The sequence below is a fragment of the Mytilinidion resinicola genome, assembly GCF_010093595.1.
Source record: "Mytilinidion resinicola strain CBS 304.34 unplaced genomic scaffold BDZ99scaffold_7, whole genome shotgun sequence".
In the NCBI taxonomy this organism is placed as follows: Eukaryota; Fungi; Ascomycota; class Dothideomycetes; order Mytilinidiales; family Mytilinidiaceae; genus Mytilinidion; species Mytilinidion resinicola.
In genome coordinates this window covers 1757395-1774895 of record NW_022985443.1, presented here as the reverse complement: position 1 = coordinate 1774895, position 17501 = coordinate 1757395, and the positions used below count along the sequence as shown (strand labels likewise).

General features: G+C 51.5%; 8 protein-coding genes across 8 annotated transcripts; 4 read left to right on the top strand and 4 right to left on the bottom strand.

The window, feature by feature from the left end:
* Nucleotides 1-414: 414 nt before the first annotated feature.
* On the bottom strand, nucleotides 415-3253 carry BDZ99DRAFT_487451 (ARM repeat-containing protein; the record flags this gene model as incomplete). Its single annotated transcript, XM_033722831.1, has 4 exons — nucleotides 415-678; nucleotides 729-838; nucleotides 889-1444; nucleotides 1502-3253. 4 exons carry the CDS (start codon nucleotides 3251-3253, stop codon nucleotides 415-417), a joined length of 2682 nt encoding a protein of 893 aa, XP_033578880.1.
* Nucleotides 3254-5973: 2720 nt separating this feature from the next.
* BDZ99DRAFT_282932 (uncharacterized protein) lies at nucleotides 5974-6866 on the top strand. The gene is made up of 2 exons (XM_033714016.1): nucleotides 5974-6039; nucleotides 6110-6866. Exon 2 carries the CDS (start codon nucleotides 6195-6197, stop codon nucleotides 6699-6701), a length of 507 nt encoding a protein of 168 aa, XP_033578879.1. The 5' UTR covers nucleotides 5974-6039; nucleotides 6110-6194; the 3' UTR covers nucleotides 6702-6866.
* Nucleotides 6867-7412: 546 nt separating this feature from the next.
* BDZ99DRAFT_282865 (uncharacterized protein) lies at nucleotides 7413-10847 on the top strand. The gene is made up of 2 exons (XM_033714014.1): nucleotides 7413-7634; nucleotides 7685-10847. The coding sequence occupies exons 1-2, from the start codon at nucleotides 7447-7449 to the stop codon at nucleotides 10620-10622; spliced, it is 3126 nt and encodes a 1041-aa protein (XP_033578878.1). The 5' UTR covers nucleotides 7413-7446; the 3' UTR covers nucleotides 10623-10847.
* A 200-nt stretch (nucleotides 10848-11047) lies between these two features.
* BDZ99DRAFT_361846 (uncharacterized protein) lies at nucleotides 11048-12043 on the top strand (the record flags this gene model as incomplete). Its single annotated transcript, XM_033714684.1, has 1 exon — nucleotides 11048-12043. A coding segment is annotated over one exon (996 nt), but the record flags the coding sequence as incomplete, so codon positions are not given.
* Nucleotides 12044-12444: 401 nt separating this feature from the next.
* Nucleotides 12445-12957, bottom strand: BDZ99DRAFT_282905 (uncharacterized protein). Its single transcript, XM_033714015.1, has 2 exons — nucleotides 12758-12957; nucleotides 12445-12697 (listed from the first exon to the last, which is right to left on the bottom strand). The coding sequence occupies exons 1-2, from the start codon at nucleotides 12816-12818 to the stop codon at nucleotides 12528-12530; spliced, it is 231 nt and encodes a 76-aa protein (XP_033578876.1). The 5' UTR covers nucleotides 12819-12957; the 3' UTR covers nucleotides 12445-12527.
* Nucleotides 12958-13097: 140 nt separating this feature from the next.
* Nucleotides 13098-14450, bottom strand: BDZ99DRAFT_475396 (MFS general substrate transporter; the record flags this gene model as incomplete). Its single annotated transcript, XM_033721982.1, has 4 exons — nucleotides 13098-13160; nucleotides 13218-13483; nucleotides 13556-13994; nucleotides 14046-14450. The coding sequence occupies 4 exons, from the start codon at nucleotides 14448-14450 to the stop codon at nucleotides 13098-13100; spliced, it is 1173 nt and encodes a 390-aa protein (XP_033578875.1).
* A 154-nt stretch (nucleotides 14451-14604) lies between these two features.
* On the bottom strand, nucleotides 14605-15639 carry BDZ99DRAFT_461866 (pre-mRNA splicing factor CWC21). The gene is made up of 2 exons (XM_033719713.1): nucleotides 15353-15639; nucleotides 14605-15301 (listed from the first exon to the last, which is right to left on the bottom strand). Exons 1-2 carry the CDS (start codon nucleotides 15580-15582, stop codon nucleotides 15001-15003), a joined length of 531 nt encoding a protein of 176 aa, XP_033578874.1. The 5' UTR covers nucleotides 15583-15639; the 3' UTR covers nucleotides 14605-15000.
* On the top strand, nucleotides 15373-17398 carry BDZ99DRAFT_461865 (D123-domain-containing protein; the record flags this gene model as incomplete). The annotated part of the gene is made up of 2 exons (XM_033719712.1): nucleotides 15373-15922; nucleotides 15973-17398. Coding segments are annotated over exons 1-2 (1277 nt in total), but the record flags the coding sequence as incomplete, so codon positions are not given.
* Nucleotides 17399-17501: the final 103 nt, after the last annotated feature.

The window sequence follows — 17501 nt, the reverse complement described above, 5'->3', positions numbered from 1 at the left end:
TGGACATAATACGCAATTCCACCAGCATCTAAGCTTTCTACCTTTGTCTCTCCATTTAAACAAACCACCATGCGCCATGAACCCCTGACTATTCGAATAGGCTAAGGAAACAGATCAGTGCTATGAATACCAGGTACGCCCACCTGAAAGCTTTGCAAGAATAGAAAATTACAGTGGAGGCGGCCGTATTTTGACATTCTCCACGAGAAACGAAACGTTATCCTTCATATATTCGACAATAAGTGGTATACCCATCGTAGATCATCCCAAAAACTTTTTATTTCGCCGTTTCCATTCCGGGAGGGATTCGTTCAATTAAGACAGTGGTGAATATAAACGAGGTATAGAACAGATCCCGTCCGAAACACCGGCGCCGACATCATCATGCATCGTGGAAAGAGCGAGGCGATTTCACTATAAAGCATTCGCAATGCTTACTGCGTGTGGGGCGTTGAAGCCCTTGCTGGCGGAGGCGTGTACTAGCTCGTCAGGGCCGACAGTGCTGGAATGCGTGCTAGGCAAGGAGCAGCTCTGTGGACTCTGAGCATCATTGACCAAGGGAGGAGGCGATGGGGCCGCTGAGATATCCGTACTCACGGCGACAGAGCCGACCGAATTACGCTGGTCCATTCTAGGAGAAACGTTAGACTGGTCGAATCTATGCATCTTCTTTTCGATCTATAGATAATTAGCTTCGCTTGCTTGGACGCTGGCCTCTAGGCACCTACAGCCACAGCCTGCTTCCCAGGAATGAGTCTTCTATTGTTGACCATTTCGGGCTGCAGATGCTCGACGAACTCGAAGAAGTCCTTGAGACTGAGAGTATCAAGAAGCTTTTCTGTAGCGATGTGAGCGACTTCCAAAGCATGCACCAGTAGTAAAACTTACGAACGACGTAGTTGCCATAAGCATCTTTAAGCAATACCGCCAAGACGCGTTCTCCACGCTCATCATTTTCCAGGGTTTTGAGCATGATCTCACGGCGCTGTTCGTTGGTGCCGAACGTCAGACATTTCTCGACAACATTGCTAGCAAACTTGTGTTTCGACAAAAAGGCAAGCTCGTTCTTGACCAATGCAGTGATTTTGACACGATCCTCTGGCCGGCCATGTTCGATGATGTGCTGCGTGACGTAGTTGCCATACTGGTCCGGAATGAGCTTTGCGCCTTCGAGATGAAGTTCCTGGAGTATTGAGGCCCGAGCTGGGTCGTCACAGTGTTCAAGCAATCGTTGAATTACGCGGCAGCCGTATGTGTGTGCTGCTAGGAATCCAACCTGGCCCTTGAATGCTGCGATTGTATTTCCAAGGTATTCAGGTGGGACACGCTCGATGACCTTCTGAATAACGTGGTTGCCATTCTGATCTTTGACACATCGGATAACGTCCTTCTCCAGCTCTCTTACTAGCTCCGCTTGTTGGTCGGTCAGAATATGCTCTAAGGCCTTATTTGTGTGTTAGCAAAAGCTTCCCGATTTTGAGGCCGTGATTTTGGTTCCTACCTTCTGAACTACTCTGCAGGCATACATCTGCACGGACAAAGTTACCACATGACCCTTCATTCGGCTAGCGATAATGCGTTTCTGGTTCTGGTCGCCATGTTCGAAGAACTTCTGGATGACGTAGTTGCCGAAGACGTCCTGCATGAGCTGTAGTGATTCAGATTGCAGCTCCTTGAACACCCGTTCCTTCTCGTCGCTGTTCGCTGTCTCCAGCTTTTGCTGGATGAACCGAGATCCATGCTGGTCTCCGCTAAACTCAACGATGTGGTCATAGATGTCCTTCAGTTCATATCGCTTGCTGGTTTTGTTGTTCTGCTTGAACTCTTGCATAAGTAAACTGCGGTAACCTTCGCTAGGCTCGTGCTCCCGCGGCGCCTTGGGCGGCTCCACAGGCATCATTCCAGGAAGTGTCTGTAAAGCCATTCCTGGGTGGATTCCGTTGACTGGTAAAGAATTCGGTATGCCGTAAGAGTAGTAGGGTGCCCTGAACTGGTTGTGGGGGATCATTTGCTGGTAGTGTTGTTGCTGAAATTGGTGCGCGTTGATGAAATTTTGCTGCTCTTGCTGTACTTGCTGCAGCTGCTGATATCCACGTAACTTCCTCTCAACAATCGCAAGATTCCCATTGGAGACAACGCGAGGCACTTGATCCGCTCGTGATGGATACAAGTGGTCATATACAGGAGGTGTATGTGTTTGCGAATAGTACGGAGACTGGCGGACTCCAGTCCCGTTGGGGGCGCTTCGAGAATCGAACTGATACTGTCGCAGTTGGGCAGTGTGGTCACCAAGATGACCATTCGCATATCCATCAGGTGTAAAGGATCCAATGCCGTTTGGTTGAGTTTCCTCGGGACGTACCAAGACTTGTGACATGTCTGTGATATCACGCATGAAACCCGGATCCTGCGATGTGGGACTGAAATATGGAGGCAATCCATTGACGCTCATCGATGGCTTGTGCACCGCCATGCCTTGATCGACCTCATTACTAATGCTGAGGCGTCCAAACATGGACAGGCTGTCACTTTGTATAGAGCCGCTCCGCTCTTGGTACGCTCTTCCGTTGGTTTGCGAAGAGAAGGAGGGGTTGTGGCGAGATACTGGCTGGGACAACCTGGAGTAAGCATCTGCGTTTTGGGGGAACTGCAGGTCGCCATGACGTGAGGGTGGCAGAGAACCGCTTCGTGATTGCGTGGTGCTTGATGCAGCAATACTACGGCGATCATCGGTCGGCGAATGCAGCGAGTTATTGTCCCAGGAGCTGTTTGCTTCCGCTGGTCTTGAGGCAAGGGCATCAGCTTCACCGAGGCGGCCGAAAGCACCAAAGCCGTTAGCTATAGACTCGACGGGTCTCGAGGCGGAGAAGTTGCCTATGGATGGGTCCAGTAGTGGTTTAGATGGCACACCTTGGGCCAAGGTGAAATAGGAAGAGGGCATAGTCGCTTCGGTGTACGCCTGAGTAGGCTGCGGCTGTTGCGCGACACGTTGTCGGGCTGGGGACACTCCAGATCGTGAATGGCTACTGGTATCCCATGGCGAGCGGTGAATGTTCCAAGCATCCGATTCTGAAGACGCAACTAGCTGGCCAATCTTCCCTTCAACGCTATCCTTCTCGCGTGCAGCGGGAAAGTTGGAGTTGGAATTCCAGATGCTGCCCCCCCATCCTAATTTATGTGCGGGCCGCTCGCTGTCGCCGTCGATGGGAACGCCGAGTTCGGGGATTCGAGATCGATTCTGAAAAGACTCCATTTTTGAGGCGATGTAGTATGGGTGGATGTAGCGACAGTCTCAGCAGCGGAGCGCGCGAAGATGTGGGCGGCGGGCTGATGTGCCAGGCATCAGCAAGTAGCTCGAAGGCGCCGGAGTGCGACCTACGGATGTATGTGTAGAGGTGCTCTGTTCAGGGCGGAGAAGGAGGGTAGTGGTCATTTACAAGCAGCAAAGGGAGAAAAGAATGGGGAAAGGGCCAGAGTTGGGAAACGTGGAGGATATGGGGAATTCCTTGGCTGATCAACCGCTTGCATGCCGTCGAAGCAAGGAGAGGAATGATGCGGGCGGCATCGGCGGGCGGCGGACTGAGGACGCGCGAGAGTAGCTATACAGTGCGTATGTAATGCGCCAGCGAGTTGGGGGAGAGGTTGCAAACGACGAGTGGTTCTAACGCCAGGACGCTCATCAGTCGCGCTGCCTCACAGGTCCCCCAGGCCCTGGGCCCCGTACAGCACTAGATGGCGGCGGGCCGAAGAGCGCTAGCCGCAACTTGAGCCCTCGACGCCACCTCGACAGACAGCTGTGCAGCCTCCGCAAAACCACACAGTACACTCTCTCGCCGGCGGCAGGACGTCGCCCGTCGCCCGTCGCCTATAAGGGCTGAGCATCGCCGTGCAATGCCCTGCCGTGTTGCTGCTCCGTCCCAGTGCGCCCTCTTCACTGCGATGTCCTAAAGTGGCCTCCAAGGGTGAGACGGCGCTAAGGACTTCTGTGCCTCAAGGTCTGGTTTCACAAGAACGCACCATTCCTCTTGCTCTCTCTGCCTTCTCCTTCGCTCCGTGACCATCTCCTTGTCGCTGCGTCGCCGTGCTCCAAGTTTGCTGCAGCGGTTGACGGCTGCATACATGATCGTCCTCCAGCCCGACGCCTCACACGACGCCGACGCCGTTTACGCTCCCTTCTTGGTCGCCGTGTGATGCAAAGGCGCCCGCCTGCAGCAGTCAGTGAGGCTGTGGTCACTGCAACGTCTCCACCAATGCGTGTACAAGGATATGCTTCATCTCGGAATGTGCTAGATGGGCTGCGCTGGTGGCAGGCTTCAAGTGAGGTTCACTCTGACAGTGCCATAGCTCCCACAGCTCATTGCTCGCAAAGAGCAGCTACATAGGCCAACAGATTCCGGCTCGTTCGTAAACATTACCACATCCTAGGGAGCGCTTTCTAGTCTCTTACACCGCTACTCGATTGTTCTGTCGTACATGGTTGCACCTTGCCAGGGCTGTCCGGGTCGTGCGAGGCATATTCATCCGAGTCACATGACCTGGGGGTCCAACCCAGCTGTCCGTTGTCCTTAGATCTCGGGGGTCGACGAGCCACTGCATGACAAGTCCGACCGAATTTCAAGCGTCGCCCATCTCTAGCACTTCACCGAAGACTCCGTCAACAGGATCCATGGGTCGATAGTACATTCCGCCCCGTTTACTGGGAAGAGTGATGTAAGGGGGGTTTTGACGCGCTGAGGCACCTTTCATATCCGAGGGATAAGGTCGAAACTGAGTACGCTTGGCTTGCACGAGTCTATTTAGTAGTTGATCGCTCAGAGCCGATGTCAGGATACTTTCAACGCTTCCGGTCAAATCATTTTAGAGGACGTCAGACAGTAGCAGATGGGCTCAATCAGGTGGGCTCGAGCATCACTCCTCACGACGTGGTGTATACAACATCAGGTTCTGATTCTCCTTCTGTATATACTGGACGGCTTCAGACAACATTAAGGATGCGGAACTCGGACGGCTTGATAACACCTCTGCTGACGTCCTCGCCGAACCGGCTACTATTGTTGCCGAATTGCACCGCGCTGCTCGTCGCAGAGCTGAGCAGATCGCTGTGACTAAACAGACTCCGTGTCAAAATCGATAAGCTTAAAGCAGGCCGCTACATAGCATAACGGACCGTACAAGTTCCCTGCCGGGCAAGCAATAGTCTTGAATGCCATCTTCTTGGCGCATTTTACTCTTTAATGCCCGACAACGCCACGGAGACATCAACGCTCTCACTCACTCCAAGCCAAAAGCGGCTGTGGCTTCGAGCACCCACGTCTACAGCATCTCTTCACGTCCGGCGAACATAGCGCTAAACTGAGTCAATCCTGGTATACCTCTTTTCTGGGCTAGTACTTAACCATCTTGAAGATTGATTGGCTAGAACGTTGCTATTCCTCCCTAAAGGCGTCCGGAGTTGCTCCCTTGTACGGTAAGTCTGTGGCTTGATATTAGAGAGTGACCACCGGACGTAAAGGGACGCTGTATGTATGCAGCATCTTCGGGCATCAAAGCGTACAATGCGCCCAGAAGCTGGCATTCAAGACTACTGCCCGTTCCCTGTCCGGCTCAGCCTTCCAACAAGGCCGGGCTCCCTACCGTCCTGGACGAGAGATGGAGCATTCCGATGCTTCGAAATTCAAGCGGCATGCCTTACCACAGTTTCCAGGGCACGGCGACCTGGCGTCTGCGTCCTCTCCGTGAAGCGCTCCCTTCTGGAGCAGCGCGTAGAGAGTTCTGTGGTTGGCCTCCAGGGCTCAATTTAATTTCCACGCTGCCCTGGTGATTTGCTGACCCGGCGCTAAGTCCAACGCTAATCCCGAAGTTCCAACGGCCGCCAGCATCACGACTTCGCTCTCCTGTCTTCTGTCCTACATTCTTCATCCTCACCTCCGCGCCTCGTCGCATTGTCACTCATTCATTCCACCGCAGCAGCTTCACTCATTCAGCTGTTCGCATCCACTCCTTCAATACCAATCACCAGCAACGACTAGCTTCTCGCAGGTAAGCCGGCTCTCCGATCGTCATTCCTCTCACCACGAGAGATCACCGCTGACATGCGGTGCGTCAACAGTTGATATCCCATTGTCAATCCGCTGTACGCCCTCACGTTACGCTACACCTAGCTATTCACGACCACCTCTCGCATTCATCCCGCCATGACGACCTTTCAATTGCTTGCTGTCCGTGATGAGAGCGCCGGAACACTCAACCCTACCATGATCAATCTCCTCATCGCCCTGATGGTCCTCATCCTCGTCGGCCTCTGCGCAATTGGACTTTTATTCTGGCTAAGAAGCGTGCGAAGAGCAAGGAAGGAATCCGAGCTCCCCCTATACAACGAGAAATCAAACTCGAAGTCCTCGAACCACCGCCGCTTGACCATCACCGTCCAGGAGAAGCAGAATCTCATCGACAACTCCTCCAGCCCTCCACCCAGCCCGGTGCCGGAGATTCGCATCACTTTTCCCGACGAGGTAGACGAGACCGGCAAGAAGCAGTCTGGTCGCGTCGTCGTCGTACGTGTTGGCGATCACAGCGTCGGACTGGAGCCATTGAACGAGGATCTTCCGCCATACCAGAAGGACTCGTCGGATCGTTTCCAGTCTCTTGATCTTGACCGCATTGGAGGCTTGAAGGAGAACGATGAAAAGAGATGGTCATAGTCGACGGTGTTCCACGCCACCCACACCTCTAATCCCTAATCGGCATCCTTCAACTGCCTTCTCCCGCCCGCCGACTACCCTACACTTCCGCACTTCCTTTCATGCCACTTGGCTATGACCCGCTATTATTATTTTTGACGCCATGTACAGTTGTGCTGACTGTCTTGTTCGCGGCGCTTCACTTCTCACCGGTAGCCGTGGGGAGATTGTCTGTATGGTATGGGCCTGGCTTCGGCCTCGTTGTACATTCTTGGAGAAGATCTGGGAGTCTGCAAGGCGTCAAGTCTTCTCTATCGAGGTTATATCCTCTTGTGTAGCTTCTATTCTTAATGTATGATCCATCTGAGTTGGTTTGCTGCTCCGATGCGACCAGGGAAATCAATGTAAATCCAATTTCCGCACTAGTAGCGCCATTACGACGTGAATCTACTAAACGTGATTTTCTTGCCAAGCCTTTGACGATTGGCGTTTCGCGTGTACGATGATATACCGCTGTTTGGAGTACTTCAGTATGGTGAAAAGATTTGAACCTGATGTGAAATTACCCTTACATAATTCAAAGAGAGTGTTAACTTCAAATTGACAAAGCTAACAAAGCATCGCAAGTAATAGTAAAGTCATGAGTACAAACTAAGCTCTAGCGGGATGCTCTCTTGAAAACGCGTGGGGGTCCTGGTCTCGCGACGTAGCCCGCCAGATCAGTCGCGAACCATTCACGATTATAGTTTTCGCGTCAACAACCTCAATGGAGGACCCTTTGCCGTCTTATGAAGGCCTTGCAGCGGCCTTTGCAAAGGCAAAGGCTGAGAAGGAAAAAGAGGAAGCTGCAGGCTTGAGGGACAGAACAGACGATGCAAAGGCAGCTAACAATCAAGGAGAGGTTCGATTCAAGGCTGCCCATGGCCTCTTACTCGCCTTCTTCTCTTGGATCCTGTAAATATCAACAGTTACCTATGTCGCGCGCATCACTAATTGAGTTCTAGTCTCCTCCATGTCCTAGGCATCTACCTATTTACCAGTGGATTCCTCCTTACCCGACTTGTCCTCGACTACAAATCTTCCTGCGCCGTGCCTCCTGTAGATTTAACGCGATCATACCAGGTAGGGTCGCCAGAGTTGGGGTGTTGGCATCCCAAGACCTTTGAAAAAGCAGTCGTCATCATCGTCGACGCCCTCCGATACGACTTCACCGTCCCATTTCGACCCCAAGGCATAGACGACAAGCCCCATCACTACCACAATGCGATACCCGTCTTCTACGAGACAGCGGTCCAGCATCCCACCAATGCCTTCCTACTGCCTTTCATCGCCGACCCTCCGACCACGACGTTACAGCGATTGAAAGGATTGACAACCGGAACACTGCCGACATTCATTGACGCAGGCTCAAATTTTGCTGGGACGGCCATAGAAGAAGACAACCTCATAGCACAACTACGGAGCGCTGGTAAGAGGATAGTTCATCTCGGGGACGATACCTGGCACGCCCTGTTTCCTGGCTATTTCGAACCCGATCTCACAAGGGCGTACGACTCGTTTAATGTGTGGGATTTGCATACGGTGGACAACGGCGTCACGGAGCATATTTTCCCTTTGCTACACCCATCAAATACGAGCAAATGGGATGTCGTATTTGGGCATTATCTTGGAGTCGACCACGCTGGTCACAGATACGGTCCCGATCACCCTGCCATGACCTCCAAATTGGAACAGATGGACGCAGTATTCCGTAGAATGATCGAAACCCTCGATGACTCGACGCTCCTAGTTGTCATGGGTGATCACGGTATGGATGCGAAAGGTGACCATGGCGGCGAATCAGACGATGAGATTCAAGCGGCATTATGGATGTACTCTAAGAAAGGCATTTTTGGACGTAGCGCCCCCGCCAAAATAGAACCTCCAGCTACGGCCAAAGAGAGGCCTGTTGCTCAAATCGACCTTGTGTCTACTCTATCCCTCCTGCTGGGCATGCCCATTCCATTCAACAATCTTGGAGCCCCTATCGAAGAGGCATTCATCGGTAAAAAGGGGCAGGACTACGAGAATTTAGCCCTAGTCAACCGTCTTGCAACATCTCAGATCCACCGGTATCAACACGAGTACGCTCAGGCACGAGGCTTGGACGAGAATGCGAGATCAAGTTCGTTGTCTCTCTGGGCAGCAGCGGAGGATTCCTGGGTATCTTTGGTTAGAGCCAAGTCACCATCCGCAAAGCAGTGGAACAATGCGTATTCGGCCTTTTCTGCATATCAGCGCGAGACTCTAAGTGTCTGTCGCGCTCTATGGGCCAGATTCGATGTAGCGAGGATGGTCCATGGTGTCGAGATCTTAGCCCTTACGCTTATTGTCCTAGCCATCTATGCTCGTGGTATTGATGGAGACCGAACTGAACTAACCCCAGCTCTATTCCTCAGGGCTATGATCGGTACGGCTCTTGGTTTATTAGTTGGCCTAGCTACAGGGTTCGGTGTGCCCTCACTGCCACTCGAACACACTGTAATATACGCCACGGCGGTAGGCAGCGCTGCAGGCTTTGCTTCAGGCTTTTGGTACGTACGGCGACGACTAGTATCGCCCATTCCACGTTCAATATGGGGTTGGGTAGGTGTCACCCTCACGGTCGCCCTCTCGGTGGGCTTCGCATCCAATTCTTTCACCATTTGGGAGGACGAGATCCTGCTCCACTTCTTGACCACGTTTGGAGTCCTCATGGCGATTTCATCTTTTCGACAAGCAGACATTATCGATCGAGCGCTCGGCTGCTATCACTCCATCTTATTTATTGTCCTCACTCGCATCGCCTCTCTCTCTAGACTGTGCCGAGAAGAACAGATGCCGTATTGCAAATCAACGTATTATGCCTCTGCCAACTCCTCTACTTCCGCGATTTGGCAATTAGCTATTCCTTTCTTCGTGGCTTTCACACTGCCCAATCTCCTCCGATCATACTTCAAGAGCACTCAATCTTACCAAGGTTCCGCCATTTTGTGGATTGATTTCGCATTCCGCACTGGATTACTTATAAGTGCTGCTTTTTGGACAATGGATGCAGCAGATGACGGAGATTGGTTCCCTGGGTACGGAGCTTTACTGAAGACCTCCAAAATTATCCTAGCACAGATTGTTTTTGCTATAGCTTTAGCGGCCGGATATTCTACCTTCGCCTGGGCCGCTCCATTACTCAACATCGAGACGAAATCCAATTTGACTGCTGAAAAGTCTGAGGAGCGCTCCCGACAAGTAGTAGCAGAAGGTGGGAGCTCGTCCATCACTATCCTGGGCTATGCGAACGTTCATGGGTCCAGATATGCCCTCCTCATCACCATGTGGCTCCTTGCTGTCATTCTAGTACAAAAGCCAATGGGTGGAGGTGCTATCGGGCTTCTGGGATGGCAAATATTCTCTCTGTTCGAAATTATTGACACGAACCACCTGTCGGAGACACCAGTCGGTCCTCTGGTCCTTGGCTTCCTAGGCTCTTTTCACTTCTTCAAGACGGGCCACCAAGCAACGCTTTCCAGCATTCAATGGGAGAGTGCTTTCATCCCCCTCAAGACCATCAAATATCCATGGTCTCCACTTCTCATCATTCTAAACACTTTCGGGGCGCAGATCATCTGCGCGGTTGCTGTACCGGCTGTGGTCCTCTGGAAACAACCTCCTAAGAAGAAAGGACTGCTCGGGGATGTTGCGAAGGCGATAGCAACTCACTTGCTATTCTACGCAGTCATCAACCTCGCCACAACAATGTGGGCTGGTTGGCTACGGAGACATCTGATGCTGTACCGAATCTTCAACCCGCGCTTCATGGCTGGTGCAATTGTTCTACTGGTCGTTGAAGTGGTGGGAATCTTGATTGCGCTCTTGGGAGTTCGGTTGAACTTCCTCAGCGTTGCGGAGATATTTGGTTGGAGCTAAATAATCCTACCCTGTTGCTTTGACTCGTCGTGTCACTTTTTCTTTTCATCCACAGTTTTGCATTGCTTTGGAGTCTTTGCGGTCATAGATAAAATCAGCATCTTGTCAGCTTTTTGGAGAGATGAGCGCCCTAGTCCATTGACTGTATTATACATCAGACCTTCTACAGCACTTTTCATCGCGAGAAAGTAGTAATGCAACTACAATCAACGTTAGATGGCGTCATTTGGGAGAAATCTTTGGTTGTGAGCGGCCGATGAATCCAAAATTGATGCGCATCCTGAGCCATGGTTGAGCCAGCGCAAGCGACTTCCCCACGAAGAGAGCTCTCCCCACTGCAAACCCAACTGCATACACCGAACACCACTTTATACTACAACTCTCTGAAGCACCGCTAAGAATCCACTCAAAACCTTTGGAGGGCCCTCAACAGTCCCACGCCCTCAATAATGGCAGAAACCAAATCAGTCCGTTTCCTCATCTTGTCAGATACGCATGACCTCACTCTCGAGACTGAAAGCAACAAGACTTCACTTGGGCAACCTTTCCCTGAAATCGAGGTTCTCCTACACTGCGGTGACCTCACAGAGATCTGCTCCCTCGAGGGACTTCGACGAGCGGTAGACTTGATCTCCGCGATACCTGCTGAGCTCCGAATATGCATCGCGGGTAATCACGACACGATATTGGACCGAAATTTCCACTTCGCAAACGCCGGGTCACTCTCAGACCATGAAGAAGCCTTGAAAATCATGGCAGACGGAGCTATTAGATACCTCGCCGAAGGCAGTCACAGCTTCACATTAGCTAGCGGGGCTACCTTCAACGTTTTCGCGTCCCCCTACACACCGTCACAATATGGGCCCCAATATGGCCTTCACGCCTTCCAACATTCTTCCGGTGAAGATCGATACAATCCTTCCACGGTCACGCCAACCTACGCAAAGAACACATCAAACCCGACATCCACCATCCCTGATTTTCCTGCCATCGACATTGTTATGACGCATGGGCCTCCGAAATACATCCTGGACAGCACCACTGATGGCAGGACGTCAGCGGGTTGCGAACACCTGCGACGAGCCATTTGCCGTGCCAGACCACGCCTACATTGCTTTGGGCATATACACAGTGGATATGGCGCCCAGAGGGTAGCTTGGAAAGACTCTGTTTCCTCAACAGAGCTCGAGGAGCTAGGAATCGATGACCAATCCTCCCAAGACGATGACATGATTTTAATTCCTCGACCAGAACCCGAAGGACTGATGAAGAACTCAGATCGGCGCCGCGGATACGTGAAACTGAGCCATTCTACGAGGGAGGCGTTAGTACATGGAAAGCAAACGCTGATGGTGAACGCTGCGATCATAGATTCCGAATCGCAAACGCACAACGCCCCTTGGTTAGTCGAATTGGATCTTCCCATCAAAGAGATCACTCCTGAAAGGGGTAGTACAAGTGCTATAGCGGCCAGCGAATTGAAAAGGAAGAGAGACGAGGAGGAGGGCTCTCGAGATATTTGTGAGAAAGACAGTACCAGCGATGCGGCGGCTCGTGTATGAAAGAAGAGGGGAGGAAGGGGGTCTCCAATTGCATGACGTAACACAAAGTTACAAAGCCATGAATGATCGTGATGTTGCCAATAGACATAGATGAAGTGCAATTATATCACTTGGAGTTGCTGGCATAGTAGCTGCCTACATGCCTAGCCAGTTACAACTTCTACAGAGAGGGGTTGGGGTACGGTGGCCTACCGTGCCTACCGTGCCTACTGCTGTCTCTAATTAGTGCTTCTGCCTACGCGTACAGTCACTTCCTACGTAGTATATAGTTTGGCCTTCGGGCCCCCGAAATAAGACAGAGTTCACGTCAATTTGCAACCTGAGTATATCCGACGTTCTTAAACTACTCTTTCTTCTGTTCCACACGTGGGATCATGACCCAACTGATCCCCATTGCCACAATGAGGGCTATAAGAATAGGCTGTAGCACGCTTACGCCAGCTTTTCCGGCGACCAAGCCAGCCAGACCAGGAAATATCGTGCCTCCAGCCTGTGCAATGACGAAGACTAGCCCTATGACACAAGCCAAGTCAGCTACAGTACTAGGTCATAAATTCAGGCATACGAACATGCCACGACTCTGACTCCGCCTTTGCTTAATCGATACCACTGTTAGGAGTGGCTCAAGGGGCATGTAGCCAGCCGGTCAAGAGATAGTCTAATTATCGATGCAAGAACATGAGGATGGGTATGCGGATATGCCACTGCTTATGCTCCAATCTTGCTCTCTCGATACCACTGTGCGAAGTGGCCCAGCTAGTGGGTAGCCAGTCTGTCGAGAGGCAGTCTAATTTCGACTAAATCCACCTTGACATCGTGCTGGCTGTTGCAAAAACCGAGAGGAGAAACCCAGACAGTAAGAAACGAATCCTTAGACTTTTGGCGAGGCATTGTAACCGAAAAAATGTATGGATCACGTACCAAGAGCAGTAGCATGAATTTCAACAGGGAGAATCTTAGTCGCAGTCGAGATGCCCTAGCATGACCGTCGTTCAGTCAATTTTATCGAACGAGACGTGTGGTAATGACTTACAGTAGCAAAGAAAGGCCCCAAGAAAAATCCCATCAAGCTGACTGTGATCGCGCTTGATATCAGATTTTTTACCTTCCAGAAGACAATCTGTAGAACGAGACACAGCGCCGAGTAAATGAGGAGCATCCGACGTTCTCCAAGTCTAAATGTTGGTTCCGCAAGGAGCAATCTGCCGACTGCGAGCCCACCGTACATGCCTGAAGGCACGTACCCAACTTCGGAGAGCTTGTTCTTTCGAACAGTAACGAGGTATTCAACAAGCCAACCTATACGATGACTATTAGACTGGCTTGGCCTAGCACTAGAACTGTTTCTGGTGTACAAGGGGATTGACTCACCCCCGGCAGTGATAGCGGCCCCCAGGTGGAAGAAGAAAAAGACACCCAATAACCACACGGTTTTGTTTCGGAGCGTGAGTTTCATCTCAGGCCAAGCTTTCCTGGGGTTTACCTCGCCGATTTCTTCTGGCTTTCGTGATAAGAGTCTCGGCAGGCGAACTTCATTTCTGAATGATGCAGCTACAAGGAAGAGATTGGCGACGCTCAATCCCAGTGGAAAGAAATAAAACCAAGTCCAGTGATCAGGGCTTGACGGCGCTATGGCGGCAGCAATCAGAGGACCTACAAGACACCCCACACCGTAACTGGCATGTATAACACCAAGCCAGCGGTGGGCGGTCTTAACGGTTGATACGAAGGTATTTGCTTGGGAATCTTGAAACGCCGTCCTCAAAGCCGCGAAGAAGAAAGTAGTGCAGAAGAGACCAAATGGCGGTTTCTAGTAGATTGTTAGGCTCATCGAGGGCCAATGCCAATGTCCGGAACCGACCCAGAATCTCAACGTATATGCCACTATTTGCAGAGCAGCACCGAGAACCAGCGTTCCGCCAGTTCCAAGATGCAGTTTTGGATACCCACCAAGTAGTGCGGCGAGAAGCCATCCCACGAATCCGGAAGTATAAAGAATAGCTATTTGTCCAGTGTGTATTTGATATGCGCGCAAGATGTACGGAATCAGGGTGCCGAGGCTTCCGTCATTGATGCCGGCGATGAAAAAAGCGAATGTAGCACTGAGGAGTTTGAAAGCAACCACTCTAACACTTGGCCTGGGCGGCTCGTCCGCTGCAGGAGTTGGGGCTGCTGCTTGTAGCTCTGACTGACCTGACGGGGTAGAAGCTGGGTATTTGGTCAAGTTGATAGAGTCCTGGGGTGCTGTGTGAGGTTTCTGCATCATGTTGCAAGAAAAGAGACGTCTGTATGAAAAGCATAAAGCAGAAGCAGTTTTGTATGTGAAAATGACATATTTCTATGTGGAGAGCGGCCCGAACGACCGAAGTCTCACCCTCTATATCAGATGAAAAGGTTCCGAAGACCAATAATAAATAGTATCACAGAAGCTATGCAGTTGGCTGATGCAGAGGTGATCGCCCACTAGTACAGGAGAGGAGATGCTTGCGAGAATGCAATATACAGTAGGGAAAGCGGATAGCAACCAACGCAGTGAACCCATCGGGGATTGTGAAGGGCAATGGCGCAATACGGACTGTTCGCTTTTGGAGAGTCAGGAGTAATAGGTTACTGACAAAGTGAACGTTTATTGGTCCTGTCTTCAACTTCCTATAGTAGACTGAACTACTGTCACCAAAGCTTAACTATCGCCGAATACGGAAGAAAAGGCAAAGTGAAGTCTCTCAGGATTCAAACAACCGAAGGGTTCCATGCTACGCCTTCGACGCCCACCATATGCCAAGGATAACGCCTATCACCTATTGTTCCAGCAATAATCAATCCGACTCCTCTCGTCTTAATTCTTCTCGGCGGGCCTCCTCTTTGCCTCTCTCAAGAACCGACTCTCTGAGCCGCTCCTCCTGTCTTTTCCAGTGGCTACCCTCCTCATAGTCCTCTCGGATACCCAGTGCCTTGCGGAGCTTCTCGCTCTCCTCTATCTTGGCGGCAGCTAGCTCGTGGACCTGGTGGGACTTGAGTCCTCTCGCATTCGGGCCTGCGTCTTTGCCCTGCTGTCTCTCGGCTTCGAGCTTCTTGCGCAGGGCGGTGCACTGGTCGTCGATGTCATCCTCGTCAACGCTACACTCGATCAGTAACGCCTGAGACGGAGCATAGAGGCCTGTCACATACCCTTCATCTTCCAGTCTGTCCCGTAGCTCGAAAACTTTCACCTCAATCTCTCGGCGGCGGTCGTGCTCCAGTATCTCCTTGTCGGGCTGGCGTTGGCGGTGCTTGAAGTTATCGAAGTCTTTGGGGTAGGGAGCGGCATTGTCGCGGGGCTTGAGGAAGGACAGATTCCGCTGGACGTAGCCAGAGGTGCCACTGCCCCTAGGGGTGGAGAGGCCGACGTTGGACGACATTGTAGAAAGGAGGTTCTCGCGTTAAGAAGACTGACGGCCACGGGGGGCGGAGGTGTGCGGAGTTTGGAGCACGAGTCAGTTGCCCGCGATGACTCTAAATAATATTCTATCTACTCCACCGTGTCCACTTCTTCAATCATAAACCTTCCACCACCGTCTTGACTTTGCGCGTACCAGCTTGACGTACCCCCCAACCACACGCAAACAGAGAGTCGCTCATGGCTACAGCTTCGTCCAGCTCGGCGCCCGCAGACGCGTCGACCGGCCTTACGAAGCTGCCCTTCCCGCCCGTCACCAAGCAGCACATTCTTAACTGCTCTTTCCATGCGTGGCATCCACGGTTTGTTCCACCCGTATCACGCTCTGAATACGGCGCTGACTCTGCTCCAGCTACCGTGCTATCACTCCCAAAGCCCGCCTCGTCCCGCTTTCGCCGCCCTTCCTCTCATACCTTCGCGCCGACGGCATCATCCTCCCGCCCGACGAAAACGACCGCACCGACTGGTCTGACTCCGACAGTGGCATATTCTCCTCCACAGACAACGCCTCGGAGGCCGAAGAAGACGAGGATGACGATCCCTCGACCCAATGGCGCGACGTCCATGAGGCTGTCCGAGCAACCATCGAGGAGCTTGGTGGTAAGGTCGTCCCCAAGCTGAACTGGTCCGCGCCTAAGGACGCAACCTGGATAGCTGCCACGAATAGCATGGAATGCCGGACACCAAACGATATCTACCTGTTATTAAAGTCTAGCGATTTCGTCACACACGACCTGGAGCATGCCTTTGACGACTGCGATGAAGATACGCCTGTGGACCAAACAGTAACTCAGAAAGATTCGATCCTATCATCCGACAGCATACCATATCACCTTGTTCTGCGGAAGCACATTACACTCAATCCTTCGGTTGAGTTCCGCTGTTTCGTTCGGCGGCGGAAGCTCATCGCCGTCTGCCAGCGTGACCTCAATTACTTTGAGTTCCTGTTCAAGATGCAAGACAAGCTCCGCGATCGCATACAAGAGTTCTTCCAGGTGCGACTACAAGATTCATTTCCAGATGAAAACTTCACTTTCGACGTTTACGTCCCACCCCCACACGACCGAGTGTGGCTTGTGGACATAAATCCGTGGGCGCAGCGAACCGACCCTCTTCTCTTCAGCTGGCTAGAGCTACTCACCTTGCCTGAACCTCCAGAGCCAAGCACATCAGAGGTCGTTTCTCCTCCCTTGGGCTCCCAAAGCAAATACGGTCAAGACCCTGCCTCTGCCAAGTCTACAAGAGAAGACCAAGGGGACCAAACAGACTCCGAATCCGAAGATGACGAAGAAGGAGAAGAGATGTTCGCCCCTGAGTTTCGCCTCGTGCATAGAGACGATCCAGAAGCATACGGTTTCACCACGCCGCAGTATAGCGCCCACAAACTGCCACGCGATGTTGTTGATGCAAGTAGAGGCGGGGAAGGAAGCATGAGAGAATTTGCGGATAAGTGGAAGGAAGTACTGGCAAAACAACATGAGGAAGACGGACAGGATAGCGGAGATGAGTAATAGGAAATGCAGTAATGCAAGAACACGCAGAAGTCCACAGCACTTAATTTCGGGAGATGTGACACAAAAATGAATTCAGAAGACAATGTATAATGCTCACCATCCCATGAATTTTCGGAAGATGCTCCATCCACAGTACAGCCAGGCCGTGTTAGTAAGATATTATTCAACAATATAAACGTCTAACAGCAGTGCTTTAGGTTGGTGTTATATAAGTTCGCTAAATAGGATCGGGGCATTCCAATCTATAATAGGGGTATATAGAAGGGTATTCTAAATATAAATACTTTGTTATTAGAGTTTTATTACACTATTTTAGCTTTTATTAAAAATATATAGTAGTTCTATCTAGGCTAATCTATATTAGAAA

Bases quoted from the DNA above. Each gene is read 5' to 3' on its own strand.
- BDZ99DRAFT_282865 (XM_033714014.1), top strand. From the start codon at position 7,447: ATGGAGGACCCTTTGCCGTCTTATGAAGGCCTTGCAGCGGCCTTTGCA. The intron at 7,635-7,684 runs GTAAATATCAAC...ATTGAGTTCTAG, and splicing joins GCCTTCTTCTCTTGGATCCT to TCTCCTCCATGTCCTAGGCA.
- BDZ99DRAFT_282905 (XM_033714015.1), bottom strand. From the start codon at position 12,818: ATGCCCCTTGAGCCACTCCTAACAGTGGTATCGATTAAGCAAAGGCGG. The intron at 12,698-12,757 runs GCATGTTCGTAT...CTTGTGTCATAG, and splicing joins AAGGCGGAGTCAGAGTCGTG to GGCTAGTCTTCGTCATTGCA.
- BDZ99DRAFT_461866 (XM_033719713.1), bottom strand. From the start codon at position 15,582: ATGTCGTCCAACGTCGGCCTCTCCACCCCTAGGGGCAGTGGCACCTCT. The intron at 15,302-15,352 runs GTATGTGACAGG...GATCGAGTGTAG, and splicing joins GACAGACTGGAAGATGAAGG to CGTTGACGAGGATGACATCG.
- BDZ99DRAFT_282932 (XM_033714016.1), top strand. From the start codon at position 6,195: ATGACGACCTTTCAATTGCTTGCTGTCCGTGATGAGAGCGCCGGAACA.